Source organism: Melanaphis sacchari, unplaced genomic scaffold (genome assembly GCF_002803265.2).
Source record: "Melanaphis sacchari strain LSU unplaced genomic scaffold, SCAv2.0 Contig74_pilon_pilon, whole genome shotgun sequence".
In the NCBI taxonomy this organism is placed as follows: Eukaryota; Metazoa; Arthropoda; class Insecta; order Hemiptera; family Aphididae; genus Melanaphis; species Melanaphis sacchari.
Genome location: NW_020271531.1, coordinates 294,266 through 310,619, shown reverse-complemented (window position 1 = coordinate 310,619; position 16,354 = coordinate 294,266). Strand labels below are relative to the sequence as shown.

The following is a 16,354-nucleotide window of genomic DNA, read 5'->3' as shown; positions in this document are numbered from 1 at the left end:
TTAGAATTATACATTATACTGATTAACTGGATTATTATTATAATCACATATATAATAATGTTGAGTATTTATTGAGATATTTTCAAGGAAATAAATGTCATTTTATTTTATTATATTATTTATACGATCAACTTAATATTTTTTTTATTATATTATGAAGGTAGCTCATAAGGTATTATTGTACACATTGTAGAAGATGTAAATATGTAATACTATTATAATATACTATATAATATATTATTATTATGTATTGAGCAATTTTTATCTTATCATCATAATAATAAAATTTTATTATAATTTTCAAACCATGCATAAACTAAAATAAAACTGATTTGTTTTAAATTACACTAATTATTTAAGTAGTATTATATTATAACGATTAAAAAGTACATTGACCCATAATTCATATATATAGTGACTACAGAGAAGTTTGACTAGGTAATCTATGGATGATGTGAAGAGTATTATATTATATTATATTTAATTCAATAGTAGATTGGTCGTGGGGATAAAAGGCTTTTCTCTGTATGTAGATACGTCTGTCTGAACGAGTCTGCAATAAAAAAAAAAGAAAACATTGGGATGTAAAAAAAGTTTTAGCATAATGTTGTAGAGTATATATATATGTATATATAGGTAGGTACTTAATTTGTAAATTTATATTATAACCATCAAAAATTATATTGTGAACAAAATGTATAAACGGAATATTGTAAAAAAATATGTACAATTTTTAATTTAAAAAAAAAAAAAAAGTAAATCAAAACCTAAGTAGAATAAGACTTACCCATTAAAATGTGGTGAAAATGTGACCATGTCTTTGACGTGTACTTGTGCAGTCCTAGCTCTTGCCAGAATTGCCATTACTGTTCTCTTTGATGGATTCATTGATACTTTGGCACATTCTCCAGATAATAGGGGACGTTTCCTTCCTGGAGTTTCTGTTAATCCGTTTGAATTGTTCGGAGTCACATGTTTTTCTACATCCAGAAGATAAATGTATTCTGATTACTGATTTTTGACTATTAGTATAACTATTATTATTATTTTAAATAGAACAATAGGAACAAATATCAAGTTATTACTTTCGAAAAGATAAACCATTAAATATGTATATTTAGTTTTTTTTTTATTTCCATACTTTATTTTATTTTAAAATAAAAAAAATTTAGCATCATAAAATATACCATGTTAACATAAAACAATTAAGCTAAAAATTTTAAAATAATGAAGTTCATTAAAATTTATAATATTAAATGTATTTATTTTCAATGGTTTTTTTTATATTATTATAGTAGGCAGGTATACGTACATATAAGTTATAAGCTTATAACTATTAAAAATACTTGTTTTAAATTCAATGAGTTAAAATATCTGAATTAATATATACACTAAATATTACTATGAATTATGTACAATTTATTTCAGATTGTGAGATGCTCTTTCGGCTTTTGTTAAATCTCAGACGGCTTAAAACGGAAAACCACTTTTTGCTCTCAATGTTCAAAGACCTACTTATTAAGTTGGGTAAATAGCGAGCTCCAATAAATCTGTCTAAACACAGCGTGTTAAGCTATACAAATGCTATAATACACTGTATACACATATAGGTGACACAAGAAATACTATTTGTGTAAACTTTCGTCATTAACCAATCGATTTTAGACAAACTATTCAAATAGGTGGTACTACAGTAGTATAAACGAGTAGTATGCCGTAACAAACGTAATCATAGGACGAGAATGAGAGGGTGTTGAAAACGGAATCTTTGCACAACTACAGTAAAATGTAATGAACGCAGACAAGTTTAGGCTACGTTGTATCTACAATTAATACTACTTAATCGTTGTAACCATTAAGTATATAAAATGTATACCATTGTATATACCATAATTCATATAAAATTATATTAAACGCAAAACACCAGACGATTCATTATTGTGCGTCTATGTGCTTATATTATATTGTACCTGATACGTTAATTATCGTTTGATTAGTGTTGATATTGCTGTGTTTGCCGTGCACCGGCGAACATTCTCCGGTTGAATGAACGGCGCTGTAATTTTGGCGATTATCGTCCACGGAATGGGACGAAGATCCACTCTCGCCGGTTTCCGAATCAGTCGCGTCTCCCGATCCCTTCTGTAATATTTGCATTTCCCACATTTGCTCTTGTCGTATTTCATCGTTATAATCCTGTAATCCAATTAGTGGTGTGTTCAGCAATCAGCATTTACAAATTTAAATTTAATATTATACATTTGTAAACTATAAATTTTAGCGCAGACGGAAATAGGTATTAATTAACAATTCACGAATGAGTCATTTAAATCTTAAAACTCTCTCTCATCGCACCTTTCAATAATATAGTATACATATTATATATATACTTTAAATTTTAAATGATTTTGTTGAATATTCTCTAAACAAATAATGATGAATAAAATGTCTTTTTAAGTTGTTAACACAGTCGAGATGGTATATAACGGAAAGTCAATGGTAAAGTAAACGTAATTAAAAATGAAATGGTTTTTTAAACATCAAATGCTACGTTTATAAAATTATCCTATGGTCTGGATATTTTTTTTTCTCCCTCTTGTATTAAAGCGGTGCACTATCTTAAACAAGTCAACTGGAATATATTTTTGTAACTCAGTCCCATTCAATGAGGTTCACATAAAAAAATAGCGACGCTTGTCTAAAAGCTCAGTTACTTTTAATTCACACCACATTTTATTTAACTACGTAGTTATAAAAGAAATATACCTATTATATATTTTTGTTAAGCTTAATATAAATTACTTTTACGAATACCTAACTGACTTTACTGCGTTTACGTTAAATTCTTAAAATGTATAATTTACTATATTGTTTATACCTACGTAGTACCAGTAGGTACAATACTGTAAAATATACAATTATATGCATATTTAAGTATTAAAAATGAATTCAAACCTCCAAAGAATTAATTAAAGCACCAATGTGTTGATTTATATTGGTTTCCTTAAACAGCTTAAACATGCTTAGTATGACATAAACTTATTAATTATACTAAAATAAAGGTACTTATACCTATACGGCTATATTTATATAGTATATTGTACATAAACTGAATAAACTTATTTATTGAACATCTCAATTGATAAACCATCGTATTGTATAATAGCCTTATCTGAGTACTAAGTATGTATAATATATAGCATATATTTATGTGAACATATTATAAGTTTAGCTTAATATTATGAACAAATGACTTGATATTTTAATTTTATTTATAATGTATAATTAGTTATGGTTTTTTATTTAAGTTACTGGAAGGATAATAATAAATATTAATTTTTAAATTTTAATAACTCCGAATGAGTTATATTATGGAAATATATTTATTTGTTAATAGATTCTAATAATAATTAAAAAAAATTTCAATTTATAGTATTTAATTTACAAATTTTTGTGAATACTCGATTGATAACGTTATTCATAATTGAATTTATTATTTAGATTATATTTTTAATTTTAATTTGAAAATATTTTTTTTTAACTTACCGGTACTAAAAATCTTCGGACTTCTGTTAAAGCATATGCAATACGAGCGTGTGCTTCTGCTGGAGGAGCAAAAGCTGTTATTTCAACATGAAGATCATCTTTGAGATGAGAAAATTTAGGATCTCCTGAATTTCTTAACTTTTCTTCCTTAAAACAAAATATAGATAAATACAAACAATATTAATTAACAACTATTTAGAATTTATATTCAACTTAAAAAATTAAGTTACATACAATGTTAAGATAGAATTGTTATAGTACCTACATAGTACAATATCATTAAAATCATTAAATTATATACATTGAATAAAATATTTTATAAATTCAATTGATTAATTGAATTTATAAATACATATACCTACATTGTTTCGATGTGTATGGCTAAGTGGCTTATGTATAGGAACTCGTCAAATAACAAACTCATCCACTTACCTCATGATTTTATACACATTAAAACTAGAATTTCATTATTTGAATATATTTAATAGAAATTAGTAATTCAACTCTTCAACTACATATTTGTATAAATTAGAAATTTCAGATTTTTAAGTATCATATAAAAAACAAAATTTTACAATTGATTAATAAAAATATAGCTATATAGATGAATACAAATCATAGTGAAAACTCATTGTTAATGTAGGTACTTATATTTTAATATCTAGCATTGCGTGATATTTGCTAAAATGTGTTATTGATATCTACTCGATGTTAATTTTATTTTTATTAAAAAGTAAAAAAGAAATTATGCTTGTAATTTAAAATATGTATATCCTGAACGACATTTTTGTGAATAAAATCAACTATGATCATGATAAAGGATTAGACACTATTTTATAATTTTTATAAGTTATACATTAGCGTTGAATTCTACTGATAATCTATAAATAAAATATAACTTTTAGTAAAAATTAAATGGTTATAAATGATAATCATAATGATATTTAAGAAATAATGTTAAGAATTTTAACTTATGATAGAAATAGTGAAGAAATCTATATACTACATAATAATACATAGAACTATTATATTATACAAGACTCTATAGTAAGTTATAAGTCCTACATAAAAAGCCTTCTATTTCCGTACATGAATAAACTTTCATGTATCTACCATTACTTTTTTGTAGTTATATTGTTCGTGGTATTTAAACTTATAATAAAGTCTCTATTACACTTAAATCTTTATAGTTATATCACTCTTCTTCTTTAATTCAGTTTTTATAGTGTAATACTGGAAGAGCAGTATCATATCATTCTATTACTAAAATACTAACATATTTCAACATCCAATATATTATTAATTATCTACCTAAAATATTTTTATACCTGACACTAAACAGTAAAATATAAATAAACATTAAAGATACTCTAATACTGATATATTATTAAACATTTAAAATAATTTAATGTTTATACTTAATTTACCATTTTACCCTGACTGTACGAATATAGGTACAGTCATGATTGGTGAAGATAGATATATTTTATTATATGCATATACCTATCGGTTATCTATATAATGTATTAATGTGTATACTATAATTTAATTGATCGTATAAACATATATAAATATATTATTTTAATATTCAGTATTTGTGTAATCAACCCATACTCAGGATTGAGTGGGAAAGCGTGCAGGGTTAGGGGCGCAATTATGCCATACCCAAGGGGCGAACATTTTACGATTAATTTTGATACTAAAATATTATTACTAACAGCACTATAACAATATTTACAATTTATTTTAATTTATTCGTCACTTTGAAATCAAGTAATTGATATGATTAGGTGGGTAGGTACTCGTTTTTATTCGAATTGTCTCTCATTACTGTATCAAAACGTATAATTAGCCAAATCGTATTTAAATATGACTATTATGAACTGAATTGAGTTTATACACTTTTCCATAATATATGGAACTGTGTTTAAAAAAATCTTGATTATTTTAATGATATTTTGTATTTTATGACAAATTCAAGTTTTTAGAATATTTTTCATTATTTGTTTTGAGGTGAACGTAAAAATTGTAGATAGTAAAAATGTAAAGTTATTGATAAACCCCAGCCTAAAGATAAGTGTAGGTACAAAGTTATTAGACAAGTAGTGTGTAGAACGTGTAATATTCGTTGATCTCCGGTTTCATATCTATAAATGATTGAAGATTCAATAATAATACTTCTATGTTAGTGTGATTAAATTTTAAAGTTTATCCAGGAAAAACTTCACTATTTTTGAACACATTTCCTTTTTATATTTTTTTAAATAGTAAAAAATAAATTTTTATAGTAAATATATTTCAAGATTTTTAAAGCGTTTTTGCATTTTTTAAAGCATTAAGATTCTAGTTCTATTAATTTTAAATTAACTTATTAGTTCTTGTTGATAAAAAAAATTTATAGCTGTTAAAAATAAAAATTATTTTAATTGGTACCATAAATTATAATAAATATTGTAATACATGTGAAATTGAAATTTTAAAACCTAATTTTACTTGTAATCATTTTACCGGGTAACTGATAATATATTGTATTATACTTTAAACAAATACACCTATGTATAGATATCGTACATTTCTTTATAAGTAAGATAAGTGAATCACTTGAGAAGGGCTTTGTATTTGAAACTTTGAAAACAATGATAAATCAATGCATTCAAAATACATTTTTGTTCAATGTTTTGTATTTGCCTAAAATTGATCAAGATTTTTTAAGAGTTTTTGAAAAATTTAAAAAAATGATTTCTCGGCTCTTGCAACAACAATCTATTATGTTTAACTTTAAACATTTTTAAGCAAATATGATATTAAAAAAAAGTATATGTGTAAGTATGAAAATATGAAAATTAATTAAACTTCTATTAGAATTTTTTCATACGATTGCCGTGTTAATAAAATATTTTCTTTTAATCATATGCATATGATTTGTATACTAAATATACATATCGTATGTATTTTAAAATAATTTTAGTTGTCTTTCTTTATTTGTGTTTTATTTTTTTATAAAATATCCTAAGGGGTAATTAGCAATTAGCAAATTAGCCAGCTAGCTACCCAAAGGGCCACTTGCACAGTACAGCATTCACTCTAAATACTATTTTCTGTAAAATTATTATTTATAACTTATAAAACGTAAATTACTTATTAGGTAATAATATGCATCAAATAATTATAATGATTAGGTAATAAAATATAAATTACTGAAATTTAAAAAAAAAAATCAAATCTAAGTATCTAATATTCTGATATATCATACATAATAGCTTACATTTTAAATACTGTTTATTAGTTATATATAAAATATAATAATAATATAAATGAATAAATCATTAAAAATATGCGCTGGAATTTTTACATCAACTCCATAAGTTTAGATTTACAATAAATCTACCTATTATGAAATTAAAATTTTAAATGAAACATTATTAATAATGTCCACTGTTTGTCAATACCAGACGTGTAAACACTTATTAAAATTTTTAATAAATAACATTAGTCTGATGTAAATCGTATAAATGCCGTTACGAGTTTTGATTAAAATTTAAAACACATACACTGAACCTAATACCTAAACATCTATATAAAATAGTGATATATATTTATTTATAAAGTATATATTTAACAACGCATACAAAGCAATAATATTTTATAAATAAAATGTTGTTAAAGAAAGGATCGAGATTGTTTATTTTGATATTATTCATTTATACTATACAGACTACAGTATACAAAATGTGATTTTATGTACGCCCCAGAGGAATTACTATAGTTTTCTGTATAGTTCTATTATAAGTATACTTTTACAGCATATTGGTTATTATAATAATCGAACAGTATCGTAGAGGGGATGAAGTTCGTTGATAAAAAAAAAAAAAAAAACGAAAAAAAAATAGCGCAAACGTGCAATAGTGTTGTGATAAATACGCATACGAATATAGAATTATTATGTTGTGTTGTAGATAATGTTTATGTATAAATGTTATGTATACGAGTACGTGTAGTAATTCATACGTGAAAATCGGATTTACTACGTGCATGTGGATATCAACTATGTATATCGTTCAACTATAAAAAAAAACCCCCATACTTGGAAAAATAGCTTTTAGTTTTGGGTTAAATATTGTCGCCGAAAATTGTGCACTTATACAGTTATTTTCAATTCAATCATAAGACATTCGACCTTATATATATATATATATACAACACAACTAAACAAGACTCCGATAAATTAAAACGTGTGTTAGTAAAACGTTTTGTTCTGTCGTTGACACACTTATATTCGTATACACAATAGTTAATATAATTTTCCATCTTATTCCCTTAGGTAATCAAGTGTATTCGTTTTCCTCAACTGGAGTGTACACATAATCAGTGTAAAATATACTATATATTTATTTAATCTATGTATGTGTTTGACACACCCGATTTTACACATATTATAAATTTGATGGTAGCTGAATTCTTGTGGTTTAGCATAGAGTATACATATAAATTATACATAATAATAATCACTGTGTAATCACAAAGCGAGACCGCGATAATAATAATTGTTTACTCGAACAAATATCTAGTGATATTAAGGTTTTAAGAATAATAATGAAATTACCTTGTTTCGATCACGCATAGATCCACGACCAAGTATTGCCATTTTCGTTATGGTATCTTCCTGCAATCTTTTCAAAGAGTTACCTTTTGGTCCTAATAGTTTTCCCACGAAATTAAACTAGAAACATACGAAATATTTAATATGTAAAATACGTCTTAACTATTGTTAGTATACATTTTAATATATAATTACCTACATTAAAAACTTGTTTTTTCATCAATCATATTTAATAATATAAAAACTAATTTACAAAAAATACAAAATGTAAAGTAAGTACGCAAAAAAATAGTTTTAATGTATAAATAATAATGTATGTATACTTTAAATTATTAGAATCGATAATAATATATCATATTATTTCATTTTGTGGTGGTTGTTTGTTATCAAAATTATTATTATAAGCAACATATAAATGAATGCATAATATTATAACTTTAATAAGCAAATAACTTGAAATATCAAATTTAAAATAATTTAAAATTTGTATGAAAACAAAAATTTAAACATGTATAGTATACATGATTTAAATATATACGATATTTGTTTAAAAACAAAAATTATTTCGTTTTGTATAACTATTGTATAACTATTTTCATAACTTAAAACGATATATTTCTCATTGTATTTATTTATTTTTTTACTTATAAATTGTTTGTTTCAGTTTATAGATTATCCCCCTTTCCAAAATAATCAATCATATTTCATATGGTAGTTTTTACCGGAACTGCAAAATATAATAGAGATTAAAAAGAAATACTGAGAATCGCAAAACAATCAGGAATTAGGGCACTTTCAAGAAAAATGAGCCAAAGAAACGAGTGCTTATAAGAGCGTAAATACTTTATAGCTTTTAAATACCATACATAGTTGTAGTCTATAGTTGAACTACTCAATAATAACTAAAACAAAAGCCATTGAATAATTTACAAAAATATATAATAGTTTATAAATAATAAAAACATACTTTAATTTTATATAGGTACAAAATTTTCTTAAATAGTAACTTGACATTTTTGAATTGTTTTAATTTATTATTATTATCATTGAGATCCGTGCAAAAATTGCATATTAAAAAATTGAATAAAATACGTAATAAAATTAAATAGGTAGCTATATAAAAATTAAAACGTATCAAAATAGGTAGGTACTATAATAAACTAATATATGCAAAATACGCGATCTAAATATTTCTTATTCGAATTCTAAAAAGTATAATATTGTACATTTTAAAATATACTTTTGACTTTCTGGTTTCTTTGTTTATATTTTAGTCAAATTAATACTTAATAGATTGAGTTAACTTCCATTGTCTTTTTTATAGTATGAAATATTAATAATTTAATAACAGTATATTATATAATTTTATAAGTTTTAATAATAATTTATGAATATTTTTAATTTTATTCTTAATTCAAAATAAAATAAAAGTTGAGAAATTTGTTTCTGCTGTATAATACGATTTAAATATAAATCGTAATAAGGAAAAGTCACTTTAAAGGATCAATCAAATTTGAATTTAATAATAAATAAGACGACATTTTTAATTCAATAATTTAAAATTTTTCCAAAAAACTTGCATCATAATAAATAACACAGAAACTTTGCTGATGAACCGCAATATGATGAAAATAGATTCATGGTATAAATAACTTAATAAAAATTAATCTAAATGTTTTGGAAATGGAATAAGTTATGATGGAATGTTTGAAGTCCCAACAAACAATGTAATAACGTACGAGTAAAAATAGTCTTATCTAATTTTGTTAAAATTTGTTTTAAATATTTACAAAAAAATAACGAGATAACTTTAACATTTTTATGTAAAAATAATTTAAATTCATATATCAAAATTTTTGACTGAAAAAAAAAAATGTATAAAGGTAAAATATTTAGAAAAAAAGAGTCAAAATATTTTAAATTTACCTTATAATATGCTATATGTCTAGAAATTAATCGAATAAATAAATGACGAATATATATATTATATACATATATAGTGTCAATTATTGATAGTTACTTATTGGTTTTTGAATTGTAACGAAATAAAAAAAATCAATTTTGTCAAAAACTGCAGGTGCTGCATTGTTTTCCCGCAATTTTCCAATTAAATATCCATGGAAAATTTTCTACTTTTGATCCTTAAACTTCAATATATTAGTTAAATCAAATGTGGTATTACAGAAATTTTCATTGTTTATAAAATTAAAGCAAAAGGTTTGCTTCAAACCATGAATACTGATAAAAAAAATAAAAATAGTAATTTATCACTAATTCATTACTAGCTCCGCTCAGTTATTTCGGCTCTATTACTCTTAATTTTGAAATTCTAAATTAAAGATTTCTTAAGTTTTTAAGTCTGTATTCAAATTAACACACAGTGCACCTATATATATATACGTACCTATATACATTATTAAATTATAATATACAGATACTATTGTGTTAATTCATATTATATATTAATGAATGAAAAATTGTAACTGATACAAAAACAAGTCATAAAATATAGTACATATTATGTATATATTTTTTACTTAAAATATTAATTAACTACCTGTATATCATTTTTGTACGAAGTTATACATTTATACTTACCTTTGGCATTAATATTTGCCTTGTAAGACTTTAGACTACCTTACATAACGAGCATACGTGTTATAATTAGAGAAGTATCTTTATGAATATAAAATTTAGGGTGGGGAGGAGACTAATGTAATGGCGTACCCGGCCGCACACGATGATTATCTTATACAATATTCTGTTTACGCACTACATATTATAATATTATATACTTTGCTGATATGCAAAGTACTATACTGATATAGTGATATGTGTTCAATGTTCATGTAAAAACATACTCCTATAATTGATTAAGTTATCTACTGACTCGGCTGTGTATAATCTGCAATTATTTTGAAAAATAATTTTTTATTTTAAATAACCTTCTATTGTAGTATTTGTTAAATACGCAATTTATTAATTCATCATAACATATTAATCGGAATAATTTAAAGTAAATATTGTAAAATTTTAGATAGTATTTAGATATATTTTATTATAACTAGGTAATTACGTATATTTTTAATTTTAAAATAATTATTTGTTACAAATAAAACATATAATTTTCAATGTTTTTCATTTAAAAATATACGCGTTTTTGATGGAAAATTCGAATATCGATTAAATGAGGGATCGTAATTTTTAACAACATTGATAAAATCATGTAATGCCCTTTCGCTTCTGGGATTTATATTAATATTAATATAATCTTTATATTCTAATGGATATTAATTCCATCTAATTCATATTAATAGAATAATAAATATATATTTTACATTTAACAATATTTTAAATTTATAAGATAGTATATTATTCCTAATCATGAGCTATCTATTTACTATGATATTATCTTTGAATTTAAACAAATTTTAGACAAATGTTAAATATTACCTACATAATATATTTAAAAACAGTATGCATATAATTATTTAATAGTTTGGTTACAATTTATCGACTATTGTGTACTTAGTTTGTCTACTGTTTTTGTTTAAAAGATTTAATGTATATTGTTACTTTTTATTAATATTTAAAAATTGTCATCAATATTGATACGTCATATTATTATGTAGTTCATGGTTCCAAGTTATTAATTATAACTATATATAATAATTAATAAGTATTTCCTTCATCTAATTGTAAATGATGTATCCCAAGTGCATACCTTTGGATGATCTCTTACAGGTACGGCTACCCTGATGGAAACTTTAATTGGTTTGTCACGAGTTATATCCACCATTCGACGAACACCCTCCGATTTTCCTCCATTTCTAGCTTCTAAAATTATAAAAATATTTTTCTTTAATAGGTATCTGTTGTTATTAAACTAAGATAGAATTATAGATTTATTAAATATTTTTGTACGACTGCAAATGCATAACAATTTAGATTCTGAACAAATAAGGGAGTTCTTAGAATCTCATAGAGATTAATATATTAATTTTTATATTTTTCTTTGTAGTAGTAAAATGAATTGATAACTTTGCCAATTGTTTGATCCTTTAATAAATATAAAACAAAGATATGAAAATTAAATGAAATAATTTTAAGACTTTTTTTTTTTATTATTATTATTATTAAAAGTAAGCAATAGATACGCATTTGAAGAATTTGATGTGAAAAAACAGTGAAATTTACAGTCCTTTTATTTAAAACTGAAATATGAAATAAACTTTGGATTAACCGAAATTTTATCGTAATTGTTTTTCAAATTCTATGACTTATCGTTGTTTCTTTCCAATTTCAAAATAAATAGTACAATATGCTGGCTTACATCGAGGCGAGCAAAACAGAATTTATTATAAGTAACGACTTACGAGTGCCCAACATGCTCAGTTACTTTATTTTATCCTCATTTACTTTTCAACTGTAAATTTTATTAATTTAACGTTTATACACCTAAATAATGATGAGTTAACATTTAAAAGTTTTAAATTAAATTTGTCACTTGTAGGTGCGATCTGTTTTTATCGTTCAACACCGTGTTGGCAAATATACAAAACGTAATACTGTGCCAGGTACAGAATGTTAGTTTACGACTATCGTAAATTTGACTTTAGCACGCAAACCTGATACTACAATAACTACTTAATGCAAGAAAAATGAGTCAAAATCGTTATTTTTACTCAATTTATACGATATCTAAGACACGATAATAATTGAATATGATTACCTATCGATGTAATTGTTATGCCATGTTTATATTTATGTTATTCATTTTTTATGTTTTATCTTTTATAATAGGTAATTAAATAACTGTTCACTACATACCACGTAATCATATATTTATATATATATATTTATTTTGTCATCATAAACAAATCATTAAAATATTTTTTTGTTTATAGATACAAAGATTAACGAATAAATATAATTGTTTAAGTCAATAATCAAATAAATCGTATGGTTTGAAAATTCATAAAATTACCTGAATGAGAATTTAATTTATGATTTTCACTTTTATTGCCGTGGAATTGATTTTCGTCGTCAACTTCTACAATATCCATATCTGACATGATAGCGATAAATCATCCGTTTGAAATTTTATTTTACGTTAATCTTTTTGTAAATTAATTACAATAATTGTTAAACCTGAAATATTGAAAGCTTCAAGTTTATTTTTATAAAAAAAATAATGTTTTATTACATATCCTTATACTTTGTTAGTATAAGACATGAGTGAATGAGTATTTTTTTTTTTGAAACAATTATAAATTATAATAATACATATTAAATTTATATGATGTATCCATTGCCTACAAAATGGTTTTATAATAGCACATATACCTTTAAACATACTTTTAAAAGCTTTATAAATACTAACTAACAAGAAAACTGCTTGTAGTTTCATAGTTGATTCGCCTTACTATGTAATACTTTAATAAATAAAAATATAATAAAAATGCATCAATGACAATTCCTTCATAGATGTGATGGATAAAATGATAGATATAAGCTATATTGCGTTTTAAATAATAATTATATCGATTATATTTACTCATAACAATATAATATATACTCTAAACCGTGAAGACTAGTACATAGCTTTGCTAACTATTAATACTTACTACACGAAATTCTTAAAAATATATTAGGTATATATATAATTCATAAGTTTGTATAAAATATTTTAAGATCTAACTGATTTTAGATACCTAGGTCTAAGTGATTAATGATCGTAATAAACATATGAAAATGGAATTATTATGACGACGATATCATTAAATATAATAATATTTAAAATAGAATACCTATTGTTATTTATTACAGTCTGTAAAAAACTAATTTTTATATAGGGAAATTAATTAACAATTTAAAAATATAAAAATATGATTTATCAATTTTTATTTTATAATAATTTGAAGTTTTTAAAATTAAATACTATGCTTATGTATTACAGTGGCGTATTTACGGGGGGGGGGGATCAAGTGGATAAATCCCCCTCATAGGCTGTATACACACAAATAATTATAGCCATCAAATTATTTAAAAAATTATTATTATTTTTTTTTTTTTTTTTTTATCAATAATTAATTTGTAAAAATTGAAATATTATAATATATTGTACAATATTCTTATTGATATCTTCATTTATAAAATCATATCCTCCCCCCATGAAAAAACCTAAATACGCCACTGATATATTATAATAATATTATTATTGTATAGACAAATTGAAAAATCATATTATCTAATCAGCATCATATAAATACTATAAGAGTTTAAAAAAATAAAAAAATATGGTGTACTAATTTTATCATATTATCTACTTTACTTAGTAAAATAATAAAATTATAAATTATTTATTTTATTTCATAGTTTATGAGTTATAGTTATAAAAAAAATATTCAATATTTTAAGTATTTGATATTTTTTCGTATGTTTATCAAAAATTAGAACGGGTAAAATTCAATAACATATTTGTGATAACTATATAATATATATAAATTACTATAATACGAAGATATTTTTTACATAATTTTTACTGACTTACCAAATAAATATATAATATCCTCGGGAGTATGTTTCAAGTGATATAATTCTGTTGAAAAGTTAAACCTATACTAAACTTTATGAAAGGGTTGCTTTACGTATACCCTCGTCGTTATGACGATATCAACGCTATCTAGTGACATAATACAATGTATACAATTTAAATTATTTTATTAGCTACATCATATCGTAATAAAATGTATAAATGTAATTTAATCACTGAAACAATTAGGACACAAAGGATTAGATAAAGCACTTCACAACTTTCAGTGACACAGCTTATGAACATTCTATAAAATAATGTTAAATCCTAGGGCATTATAAAATATACTAATTTAAATTAAATATAGTTGAATTTGTAAAGTCGACACTTTTTAACAAACCTAATATGGTTATTTTAAACAAAAAATTAAGCTCAGCTAAAGTTTAATATTTAAAACACAAAAATAAATTACATGAGTTTAAATATGTATGTTTAAAACTATAAGATAATTCAATAAATTTTATACAACAAATTAACAAATAATGTTTAATCAATAGTTGTAATTTATCTATGTCTAAAAAAGAAATTATTTTATTTACATTAAATACTAATAATTACAAAATATAAAATAAAATTTTATGTTTAGTGTTCAATTTATCACATGTAAGATGACTAAATGGATAGGTAAAATAATAAACAATAAATACAGATAGTAGGTACTGCAAAAATACAGGAAATAGATGTAGCTAAATAATCAACGCGAAATATCATTAATTATATATTTATACATATTATGATAAATCGTTGTAGATATTTAAAAATTTGTTTTAAGCCTTTAAAATTAACCATGCTTTAATACCTACTTGATTTTATTTTTAATGATTATAAAAAATATTCAAATAAAAATAAATTATATCACGAAAACGTCAAACAATAATTTTCTAAATTTAATTCGAAATCAAAATACTATACAACTTTACCTCGTATTAAATCAATAAACTCAAAAACTGATTTATGAAACTAAAAGGTATTTCAAGCATTAAATATCTTAAATGTATTTAAGTTTTTACAAATTTCTAAAAATTTTAATGGTGTAGTTTTAAATTCTTTTCAAAAAAGATAAAATGATTTATAGTAAACTTTGTTTGAATAGGTAACTTTGTAAACTTTATAAAGTTTTAGAATTATAATTTTATATTTAGTATACAAATTAACAGAAAAGCCAATGAATTGTAAGTTTACAATAGTTTTTAATATATATTTATATTTAGAGTAAAAATAAATTTGTATTATAAAGATTGTGGAACTAACAAATAATTTTATAAAGTTTCTACCATTTCAATTAAAATTTCAAGTTAATTTATACAAAAAATATTTTAATTTTAAGTACCGTATATTCTTAGGCCGTTACACTGTTTTTCATAACTATCCATTTGGTTATTTCTGAATAGTTCCCCCCCCCCCAAAAAAAAAAAACGGATTTTTTAATTCTATATAAAATGGTTATTTACAGTTAATGTTTTGTTTTATAATTTTATATCTTTCAACACTGTTTCAAAGAAAAAATATGTAACTCAAAAATTTGTATTGGTGTATTATTTATGAATCGAGTCTTATTGAATTTTCAAAAGTAATTTTTCAATTTTCGCAGTATAATTATTTTTCTTAGCGTA

The 16,354-nt window shown here is 23.1% G+C and overlaps 1 protein-coding gene across 1 annotated transcript; it reads right to left on the bottom strand.

Annotated features, from left to right (window-relative positions):
• Window positions 1-356: 356 nt before the first annotated feature.
• LOC112601083 (KH domain-containing, RNA-binding, signal transduction-associated protein 2-like) lies at window positions 357-14,760 on the bottom strand. The gene is made up of 8 exons (XM_025348510.1): window positions 14,700-14,760; window positions 13,134-13,297; window positions 11,871-11,983; window positions 8,150-8,266; window positions 3,547-3,693; window positions 1,971-2,196; window positions 788-980; window positions 357-553 (listed from the first exon to the last, which is right to left on the bottom strand). Exons 2-8 carry the CDS (start codon window positions 13,219-13,221, stop codon window positions 481-483), a joined length of 957 nt encoding a protein of 318 aa, XP_025204295.1. The 5' UTR covers window positions 13,222-13,297; window positions 14,700-14,760; the 3' UTR covers window positions 357-480.
• Between the last annotated feature and the right edge of the window lie 1,594 nt (window positions 14,761-16,354).